The 11533-nt window shown below is 38.0% G+C and overlaps 1 protein-coding gene across 1 annotated transcript; it reads right to left on the reverse strand.

Moving 5' to 3' along the window:
• Positions 1–5297: 5297 nt before the first annotated feature.
• Positions 5298–11430, reverse strand: nsun4 (NOP2/Sun RNA methyltransferase 4). Its single transcript, XM_060905492.1, has 6 exons — positions 11335–11430; positions 10404–10750; positions 10175–10329; positions 9931–10091; positions 9601–9725; positions 5298–7835 (listed from the first exon to the last, which is right to left on the reverse strand). The coding sequence occupies exons 1-6, from the start codon at positions 11425–11427 to the stop codon at positions 7559–7561; spliced, it is 1158 nt and encodes a 385-aa protein (XP_060761475.1). The 5' UTR covers positions 11428–11430; the 3' UTR covers positions 5298–7558.
• Between the last annotated feature and the right edge of the window lie 103 nt (positions 11431–11533).

An 11533-nucleotide genomic window follows, 5' to 3' on the forward strand; every position in this document is an offset into this window, starting at 1 on the left:
GACGTAAAGAAAAGTGGATTAAATCAAATCCCCTTCTGGATTTCTGATTTCAGGTGATCGTCGGTGAAATACCGATGTTCAGTATCGTATCGCAGTGCCCATGTGGTGCGGCAAATGCGATCTGACCTCACCTCGCAGGTCACGGAGGCTCCAGGTGCGATCAAATAATCACAATTCGTTGTTAGAACAGATTTACACACATACACATTTGCGGTATACGATGAGACTCCGGCATCACTCTGGTGAAAATAACTCGTCCCTAATGATCCCTGTTTCCTGAGTGTTAAAAAATGTAAATTTATGTAAAAGCCCATATGGAAAGAAAGACATATTTACAATACGTTTAGGTAATCACAAGATGCAGGCATGGAGAACTATAGCGGGCCACGAGACGTAGCCAACGCGCAAAATAGTTTTTTATGTATCATTAATTCTCTTTGCATTCCCAAATAACCCTATATTACGGCGGTAATACAGTAATCACTCACAATCGCACAGAAAATTATCTGCACTCATCTGTGGAATCAGAGGCGAATGGGAAAACGAGGGCGAAACATCCCATTTCGGGATCCTCTTGCGTCCTTAATGTTCAGCCAGAAGCCCGGCACCTAAACGACAGCGCGGCCAATCTCGATCCCCGCGCCGATGGAACACTGTTTTCGAGCAGCTTAATGACAGCGGGGAGTCGATGGCCTTCACCGGCGCCGTCCTTAAAGTGCGCACACCTTTTCATGCTACATTGGCCCAAATAGGAAGCAGGTTCTGGGGGGGGGGGGACGGGGGGGGACAACAGAGTGAGGAAGGAAATTGAAGCTCGTACGCTTGTGGAAAACAAAACGGGGTTCTGCCTCGGGGAGACGCGGACGGCGGTGTGCTGAACGTGTGACTCTGGAGGCTACAGCAGCAAAGTTCACACAGATTTACACTGACTAAAATATCACGCACGTTTCACATGTGACTGTGTGAATCGTGCCAAAGTACGTTTCTCAACTTGTGAGATATCATATGAACAATGAGATCAGACGTCAAAAAGAACCAGAACGTCAAGGACGTAGGAACTCATCTGGCCTGCCATCAGAACAACCATGACGACCAAAACATCAACCAGAACTGAAATGTGACGATGTGAGAGAGAAAGGACCAACCTCCACCACAAACTGCTTACAGCAGGAACATCAACAAATAGGAAGGATAAATTTTGTTCCCCGAGAGAAGATCGACCCAAAACATCGATCAGAACTGAATTCGCATGATAAATGAGAGAAGAGATACAATTCTAGTCAGAAGAAAATGTGTTAAGTTGACCTAATGACTAATTTGTTCGCAAAAAATTAACAATACAACGACCGAGTGTTGTGCAGGTTGAGTTCTTTCAAATAAAACAATCCGAACCGAAATCCATTGAGAACTGACGGAGGCAGGAGACACGATTTCACTGAAAATAAACAAAGTCATAAACTAATTGTTTACTACAAAGAAACAGCCAAGTTTTGTTCCCTGAGGGAAGATCGACCCAAAACATCAATCAGAACTGAAACTGGGTGAGAAATCAGAGAGGAGATACAATTCTTGTGAGAGGCTTGGAACATTTGTTAATTCGGCTGAATTACTAGCACAAAATTTGACAAAACAACGACCAGGTTTTTGCGGCGTGATGAGTTCTTTTCTTTCAAACAAAACAATCAGAACAGAAACCCATGCAGAACTGACAGAGGAGATATGATTTAACTGAATCATGGACGATGGACGAACGCCACGCCATGGCAACAGCTCATCGGCCTCAAGTGAGAAAATCCGGCCTTGTATGTGAACAACTGATGAATTTTTGCACGTGCAAAAAAAATTCAAACATGTAAAATTAATCAGGTGTAAAAATAATGGAATGATAGTTGAAAAAAAAGGGAATTACACGCTCAGAAAATAAAGTACTTTATTGTATCTTTAGGGCTACCCTGGCTCAAAGCCTCTAAGATTCAAGATGTTTATTTGTCATATACACAATAACAGACACAGCAGTTTATTATTGGGTAATGAAATTCTTATTTTGCAACTGCCCGACCAAACTATGCTTACCAATATAAAAATAAATAAATAAAATATGAAATATAAAATATAAAGTGCATATGGAATGCAAAATCTCATCTCATTATCTGTAGCCGCTTTATCCTGTTCTACAGGGTCGCAGGCAAGCTGGAGCCTATCCCAGCTGACTACGGGCGAAAGGCGGGGTACACCCTGGACAAGTCGCCAGGTCATCACAGGGCTGACACATAGACACAGACAACCATTCACACTCACATTCACACCTACGCTCAATTTAGAGTCACCAGTTAACCTAACCTGCATGTCTTTGGACTGTGGGGGAAACCGGAGCACCCGGAGGAAACCCACGCGGACACGGGGAGAACATGCAAACTCCGCACAGAAAGGCCCTCGCCGGCCCCGGGGCTCGAACCCAGTACCTTCTTGCTGTGAGGCGACAGCGCTAACCACTACACCACTGTGCCGCCGGAATGCAAAATATAAAAGTAAAATTAAAAATGAAGATAACATTTAAAAAAAAAAGGAGAGGCAAACAAACAATGTGCAAACATAGAGGTAGATATACTGTGCAATGTCTAAAAAAAAAAGTAATAAAAGTACTTATTAGTACCCTTCATGTACCTTTATGTAGGGAAACCGGGTATGGTTGTAACACGGGGGGAGTTGTAACGCCACTAATTCCACCAGTCAGGGATAAGATACAAGTCGTGTGGCAATTAGAATCTCTTCATAGTTCCTTTTCGACCACGCATGGACATTTGGAAATCGTTGGCGCAAGTTCTCACGGAGAGAAGTGAAAAAAAACAAAGTCTGAGGTAAGAAAGTAACTTTATTTTTTATATTATTTTTTTTCCTAGTGCTTTACACATTGTAGGTAACGTTGTATGAGTTATATCAGGTCAAACTACAGTCTCTAAGGTAAAGAATGGTGTACTTATCCCCTGCTAATGTCAAAGCACCATGCTAATACAGCTAGCTAAGCAATGGATGACAGTGGTGGGGTAGGTTGTAACAAGTTTTTTGAAAGTGTTACAACCATCCCCTTACATACAAAAAAGATTTTTTTGTGATTTTGATAATTCTGCAGAATGCCTAGAACATGGGTGAGGAAAACAACTCGTGGAGTGGATGCTAAACTACTAAAAAGAGCAGCAGAAGAGATTAGGAAAGGTACATCTGTAAGGGCAGTGGCAAGAAACCGTTTATAACATTAATATGATCTTAATTTTCAATATGGAGAGTGGATTGTATGTCATACAACATAGTTGGTGAATCTATTTTCCATGTTCATGCAATAAATCGGCATATGAAATGGACTTCTGTTGTTTTTTTTCTGTGTTTTAACTACCTGTTACAACCTACTCCAATACGTGTTGCAACCTACCCCAGTAGTGGGGTAGGTTGTAACAAAGGTACACTCTGTATTTGACATAATCAGACAAATTTTGTGATGTAGTTGAGGAGATTTAAATGGTTGCAAACTGCAGTAGACAAATGTGGGTACTTTGCCTAAAAGTTCTACAACTGTAGTTTAAAAAGAAATGAGAGTTTTATGTGCTGAAGAAAAATGTGTTACAACCATACCCGGTCTCCCTTACAGTACCCTAAAGGTCAAGTAATGATCCCGAGAGGGTACATTAGTGTAAGACTGTACCTTGAGGAACAGAAACAGACTCCTCCTGAACCCCTGAAACATCATGCTGTAATACTTCTGTAATACTTTTCCATAACTCATTAACATTTCCATTCTGTCCCACACATTACACAACGACTGGAAGAGAACATCTGTAGAATTATGCATTTCATTACCGTCTTTAATTCTCCGCATGAAGGCGTTTGCAATTTGTCAGTAGCTTTAAACTCTAATTCGAAACCTGACGTCATCCTGCAGGCTCGTCGTTTCACTCCGTCCTGCTGAGTCTCAGGATCTGTGATGAAGTGCAAAGCGACACTCGGAATCTGATCTATTAAACATTCAGATCATATTACTGTAATATTATTATTTAAAATTATAAAACTCATCAACCCCCCTGCATTAAATATCATCAACTCACTGCTTTAATAACTGATTTTAACACAATACTGTTGGTGTTTAAAAAAAAAAAACATCTCTCAGAAGAATAAACTCAGAATAGATGATGATGATGATCACTTGATGGAGATTTTTATATATACAAGTTTTTAAATATATATTAATGCATATATACATAGATTAAATATTTAATGCTATTTCCACTTTCATTTTAGTCTAATATTGTCATAATTGTGTATTTTTTTTAAATACACCATAGGCTATAATTTTAATAAAATACTGTTATTTTAATATGCAAATTTCTAAAGTCTATTTGTATACAATATAAAAAAAGTCTAAAATCCTTGTCACATATGTGCACTGACTGACCGACCCGAACCACTATCTATCTACCTAAATTTATTTATTTGTATCATGTTTAATTTACATTTATTTATATTACAGTAGAAAGTTTATACAGTCACTAAGAGGAAAAGTTAAACTGCTTCCTGTTGTGATGGTTCAGAAATTTACAGCACTTTTGAAAGAACGCAGTAAACAAGTTTAATAAGAAATAAAAACTGTCCGATATCGCCATCTACAGGCCAGAGAGAGAAACACCGAAATTATTAGGAAAAATAAACGGAGCAAAATTTCACTGTTTCAGACTGAACTTTTGGACACATTGACTCATGATACATCATTATTTCCACTTTGTTCATTAATCATAGCAGCAATTCCTTTATTTTATATTTATAATCTTGAATTTTCGAGATCCTGAAACACTGTTTAAAAAAAAAAAAAAAGTAATCTGGAAGCTCACAGAAGGAAAAGGATCTTTAAATGAATGAATATATTTGTTTACTCTAGACTTACTTAACATATACACAACATGCATCATATTCCACATTTAGAGAAGAAGTAGTGTGGCCAAAAATATTGCTTTTTTTTTTTAAGAATGATGAATCATGAACACACGCAACATAAACAATAATACTAAAGTGGAGGAAAAAAAGCCAGCATAGTTGATAGTGCTAAATGATTTTTTTTTAAACTTGTAAGAAAAACAAAGAGTCTAGAATTAATCTTAATATATGGAGCATCACCACAAAATCAGTCCGGTGTAGTAAAAGTTCATTCTCAGGTTTAATGATTTGAATCAAGCGCATTAAAAAAAAAAAAAAAAAAAAAACACTCCTCATATATTGTTTTTCTAATTTTGCTGTAAATATATTCCTTAACCTATAATGTACCCATCACCAAAACATTATATTGTAAAATCTTATAAATATGACTTTATAGGTCAAATAAATGGTTCCTAATTACTGTGCATTCATTTCAATTTTCTCCAAGCTTGATTTTTTTTGTTAAGATGAAGGTACCGTCAACATTTTCATTCCTCTCAATCAGCTGCTCCACGTTTAACAAACAAGCTTTATTTTAAAGATAAATAGTATTTATTTCAGAAAATACAAACCTGGTGCTTGCAAAGCAAAACAAAATTAAAAATACAACATAGATAGATAGATAGATAGATAGATAGATAGATAGATAGATAGATAGATAGATAGATAGATAGATAGATAGATAAAGACAAGCAATTTAGGAAAGTGATGGAGAGATTGATGAAGCTATTCAGACAGACAAAGAGATAAAGAGATAGAGTGAGTGATAGTGTGTGAACTTTCTTTCAGCAGCTGAACCTACAAATGAAGTTCTGCAGTTCTACATTAAACACTGAAGGAGCAGTAAAATCAGTGGATTATGGAAGAATGGAGGGATGAATGAAAGAATAGAAGAGTGAGAGAGATGAGTGTCATTAGTACAACCCCAATTCCAAAAAAAGTTGGGACGGTGTGTAAAACATAAATAAAAACAGAATGAGAAGATTTGCAAAATCATGGAAACCCTGTATTTCATTGAAAATAGTGCAAAAGACATCAAATTCAAAATGAGCATATATTTCAAAGAACAAAAATTTCTCAGTTTCAACATTTGATATTTTGCCTTTTTACTATTTTCAATTGGATATTCCATGATTTGCAAATCTTCACATTCTGATATTCCTTACAGTTTACACAGCATCCCAACTTTTTTGGGACAACGCTCGAGTGCTGTACTTTTGCAAATTTTGTGACTCCACCTTAAACAGAAGAGCCGCAAAATGAATGGGTTCTAATGGGAGGATGGAGGGATGAGAAAGAAAGACAGACAGACAGACTTGCGCAGTATTTATGTAAGTTACAATAACCTAACTTTGGTGGTTCGAGCTTTTAATCTCTAGGAGCAGTTTGGCTTTAAAAAATGAACTGAAGCCAATGAGAAGAAAAGCAAAGGATAAAAAAAAGCCAGAAAACAGGAGTGACAGAGGTCTGAAAAGAGCTGTTTTATAGGATTGCCCAGAACATGTTTAGTAAGTTTGGAGGTATTACTTTATTTTAAAAACTGGCGATACAGGAGTGGTTGGGGGAAAAAAAATCCCATTCAAATTTTACAGGGAAAAATGGATGGATAGAGGGATGAAAAACAGAGGGACGTGGGTGGAATATCAAAATCAACCCAAATCAAACCAAAAGTTATAGCCAGTGTGCTGTTTATAGGACCTATTCAACAAAGTGTGAACAAAGTTTTTACATGAAGTGACACTCGAGTTATTGATCCTGGATAAAGAAGAAGCTGAGAGATAATAATCCAGAGCTCTGCTTTACAAGCACTATAACTATATATTTAAAATATCCAATAAAATAACTTTTCATTTTTTGACCAGCTGGACTCATTTCCTGGTGACATGCCCCGTATAGTATAATCTAGCTGTTCCTGGAGTCAGAGACCACGCCTTAAAGCAGCCATCACAGTTTGGTTTTAACAAAATCTCAAACACTTGAAGATCTCACAGAGCGACATTAAACCCATTATTTTAAAAATGTTAATAATTTTGCAAGCTGTAATGATTTTTTTTCTCCCACTTCATATTTGTGAGGTATTTTGTACAAACTGATGTAATAAATCCCTGTTAAGTCTGTTTCACTTCCAGGTTTTGACGCTCAATAAAATATGGGAAGGTTGGGGGGGGGGGGGAAGAAATATGTATGCACGCCACTGTATGGCGTAACAATCTGATGATTTTGATTGATTGGATACAATTAAAAATCCATTAAATCAAATTAAAGGATGTTTAATCAAAATCTGAGAAAGCAAGCAGACTTTGCTGTAACTCTGATACTTTGAACTCTTTCTCCACGTCATCGTCTGTGAATGAACAGCAGAACTGTCACGGATTCTGAATCATGTTAGTCACATATGGATCAAATCGAATCGAATCAGGTTCTGTGGTAAGATCAAATATGAACTGAAACAGTATCAAAGTCTGAGATTTTCTCCTTTTTGTAATAAATAATTCCTTTGAGCAGCTTTTAGTGACAAGAAAACATTTTAATGTCCACCAGAGGGCAGTGTTGCAGTAACTTGTTTATAACAGTTGTATAAACCTGACTCTGGGCCTCTTCAGCTCACACGCAGCAGTTTACACAAATAAATCGGCCCGAAGTTCGCACACAAGTGCGGGAGGACGAGTTCCCCGAGCGCCGGCTGAGGGGCAAAGTGGAAGGTGTCCGAGAAGAGGCGAGTGAAGCTGCTGAGGTCCTGCACTTGCACCGTGATGTCCATCTCCTGCTGAGCGAGACGGAGCGCCTGCTGCACCACACACTCGTTCTGCAGCTGAGACAGAGAGCAGGTGGAGTAGAGCAGCTCTCCACCCGGACAAGTCGCCTGGAGCCCCGCCCTGAGAACAAGAACAAGGACACATCAGTCCCGAACCCCTGAACCAGACGCTGCTCGTTTTATACACTTAAAGGAACAGTCCACCGTACTTCCATAATGAAATATGCTCTTATCTGAATTGAGACGAGCTGCTCCGTACCTCTCCGAGCTTTGCGCGACCTCCCAGTCAGTCAGACGCGCTGTCACTCCTGTTAGCAATGTAGCTAGGCTCAGTATGGCCAATGGTATTTTTTGGGGCTGTAGTTAGATGCGACCAAACTCTTCCACGTTTTTCCTGTTTACATAGGTTTATATGACCAGTGACATGAAACAAATTCAGTTAAACAAATTGAAACATAGCGATTTTCTATGCTATGGAAAGTCCGCACTATAATGACAGGCGTACTAACACCTTCTGCGCGCTTCGGCAGCGCACTGATACGGAGCTCAGACATCAATGCGCTGCCGAAGCGCGCAGAAGGTGTTAGTACGCCTGTCATTATAGTGCGGACTTTCCGTAGCATAGAAAATCGCCACGTTTCAATTTGTGTAACTGAACTTGTTTCATATCACTGGTCATATAAACCTATGTAAACAGGAAAAACGCGGAAGAGTTTGGTCGCATCTAACTACAGCCCCAAAAAATACCATTGGCCATACTGAGCCTAGCTACATTGCTAACAGGAGTGACAGCGCGTCTGACTGCGTCTGACTGACTGGGAGGTCGCGCAAAGCTCGGAGAGGTACGGAGCAGCTCGTCTCAATTCAGATAAGAGCATATTTCATTATGGAAGTACGGTGGACTGCTCCTTTAAAGCTGAGCTGACACGAGCGTTGTGACGAGTTATAGCTTGGATGATACTGTGCAAATTAATTAATTAACTGTATACTTTTACTTTCTTTATGCACAGCTTTTATAAAAATATTGCTTCCATTTTATTTATTCAGGCAACATTTCTGCTTTTTTGAAATTCAAGTCAGGTTTATTTTTATAAAAAGGCTAGAAATTAAATATTTTCATTTTAATTTGACTGTTCTTTGATCCCACACTGAAAAAAAAATAATCTTCATAAGTGAAAATATCCTGAAAAGCAAAATATCTAACGTGTGAACTTTTTTTAAACTAATTTCCAGCTTGATCATTTTGCTTCTTTCTAAAAATTAAAGGCTGAAATTAGTAAAACTGTTTAGTGAGAAACTGATGAGAAGTCTTAAACAAATTTATTGAAATTATGTAAAGATAGAAAAAAAAATTTTGAAGTTGCTTTCATTGTTGCTGTAGTAAATTATTTATCCATATGAATTAACTGGTTAATTAATAGTTAATTAATTAATTATTATCTATTCCAAAGTTACGAGTGAATTTCAAGTTTGGTTTTTCCCCCTTCTTTTCTTTTGTAATTTTATGCGTCTTAAATTTATTTTTTTTGTATTTCTCAACTCTTCAGTTTTGGTGTCATAGTCCATTTCATATTTCTGTCCTGAATGTTTGTTTTTAAATGTTCATCAGAAGTGAAAAATAACATCCATCTTCCAACTTCTTCCATTCTGAACTAATTCAACAGCACGTTTCCTTTTTTAATCAGAATCCCATCATTTTATTTTGAGAAAACTCCACTCAATGGCAAACAAAACAAGGACCATCATGAGCACTGTGTTTATATTATAATACGATGATGTAAATATTTAAAAACAGAACATGTCGCCTATACTGAAGTATTACAGTAATGTCAATGAATGAAGTGATGGAGGATTTTTTTTAAGAGATGATTTGAAAAATGACTCACAGCAGGAGTTCAATCTGCAGTAAAGGAAGCATCTGTCTCTCTTTAGTCCTGGACCTTTTGAAGATATTGTTCTCATCCTCCATTAGGGAATGTCTGTCTGTGGTACAGGGGACGTCCACTAGCACCTGAGAGGAGACACGGAGACAGAGAAATAAACAAGCACAAATTATTATTTATCTATTTGCAGAAATAAGATGATGTCTGAGCAGTGATGGGGGTCAGATAGGAGCTGTTAAATAGCAGATAACAAAAAAAAGGAAAAAAAAAAAACATATAACAAGAAAATCCAACATGATCTCATTTCACCAAAAAAATGCCACAGATACTGACTCTGTCGAAGTGGAGATCTTCCATATCCCTCCATTTACGACCATCAAGGGATGTGACACGGATCTTGTCCTCGCCTCTCAGCTCTTTGGGCACGTAGCTCTGGAGTGTCCTCCGTAATCGGGTCGTGCGAGACCCAGACAAGTCGTTGGCCCACAGAAACCCTACAAAAACAATGTTAAAAATATCAGTGTCACATTTCAATTTATTCAGGAAAAAAACAGGACCTGCAAATATCTTTACATACGGACAGTTTGAGTCTGCAGGATAGCAAGAGTCTTCCCTCCCGGGCCAGCACAGAGGTCCAGGACAGTGTGACCCGGCTGGATGTCCAGCGCCAACACAGGCAGGACAGAAGCTGCATCCAGGAGGTAATAACTCAGCAATCCTGTGCTGTCTGGCCTGAGAGAAACAAGACACATGAAATATCACGTGACAGTCACATAAAGTGGCTCGAGGAAGAAATCTTCCCGTACCTGGCAGGTTTGAATCGAGATATGTCCCCTCTCGGAAAGACAAAACATTGGATATATGAGCCAATACGAGCTGGTCCTGTAAAAGGATGATCATTCTGTTCAGATTCTTCTGAAATCTCGTGTCTGTCTCTTTCTCCATCTCTGACGAAGTTCCTGCAGCCTTGCGATTGTAAAGTCGAGATCACGTCTGCATTCGAGGCGAAATTGTTCATCAAGGCTCCGTACTTCTGCTCGGACAACATCCCGATACGGATGGATGGCCACAGCTCCCCGAAATAGTTATTATAGGTGGCATCGAAATGCTGCAGGGCCAGGTTCGTCGCTGGGACTTTGGGTCTGGTGCTGGCCTGGTGGACATTCATTCATTCATTATGATAAGATAACCTTTTATTATCCCACAAGGGGAAATTTACATTGTTACAGCAGCAAAATACAGTATATAAAGAGAAAAAGATAGGCAGTGAAGGAGTAGTGCAAAATTACTAAGTATACGAAATAGGATATATATAAAAGAAATAAAACTACAAATTTAGAGATTAAAAAAAAGTGAATCTTCTTCTTCTTGTGTAATGTGATAATGTTTCTTTCTGGCACCAAAGATGGACTAAACATGAGAAAAACTTTTAATATTAATCAGGCACTGAACAATAATGTTTACATTTACTTTAATTTAATTTTAAACAGGTAAAAAATATTCACGGTAGCATTTTATCACTTTTTTTCCCTATGTATTTATAATTCTATTTTTTCTCGACAGTATGTGAAGCTTTTTGAGCTGAACCTTTTATATATATATATATATATATATATATATATATATATATATATAATAAACTCGCTGTTTTTATTATTATTATACAACAAAATTGCCCAAACGCTCTCGTTTTACTTAATTTCATATCAATAAAAAAAAAAAATCTAAATTCTTTACCCATTTGGTTTTAACGCGATTCCGTCGCTGGATTAAACAAACCGAGTCTTTGAACTTGTTTATCAAGAATCTCGTTTTGGTGTGCGCCGCCATTTTGTGTGTAACCCCTAAAAGCGTCCGCGACTTACAATAAATATGTTATTGGTTCCGAGAGTCATTCGGGCCACTCGAACATCCTAAAAATAACACGGTTAAAATG

This window comes from Neoarius graeffei, chromosome 23 (assembly GCF_027579695.1).
Source record: "Neoarius graeffei isolate fNeoGra1 chromosome 23, fNeoGra1.pri, whole genome shotgun sequence".
Classification (NCBI taxonomy): Eukaryota; Metazoa; Chordata; class Actinopteri; order Siluriformes; family Ariidae; genus Neoarius; species Neoarius graeffei.

Excerpts from the sequence above, each read along its gene's own strand:
- nsun4 (XM_060905492.1), bottom strand. The coding sequence starts at position 11,427 with ATGGCGGCGCACACCAAAACGAGATTCTTGATAAACAAGTTCAAAGAC. Across the intron at positions 10,330-10,403 it reads TCTCGATTCAAACCTGCCAG|GCCAGACAGCACAGGATTGC; the intron begins GTACGGGAAGAT and ends TGTTTCTCTCAG. Across the intron at positions 9,726-9,930 it reads AAGATCTCCACTTCGACAGA|GTGCTAGTGGACGTCCCCTG; the intron begins GTCAGTATCTGT and ends GTCTCCTCTCAG.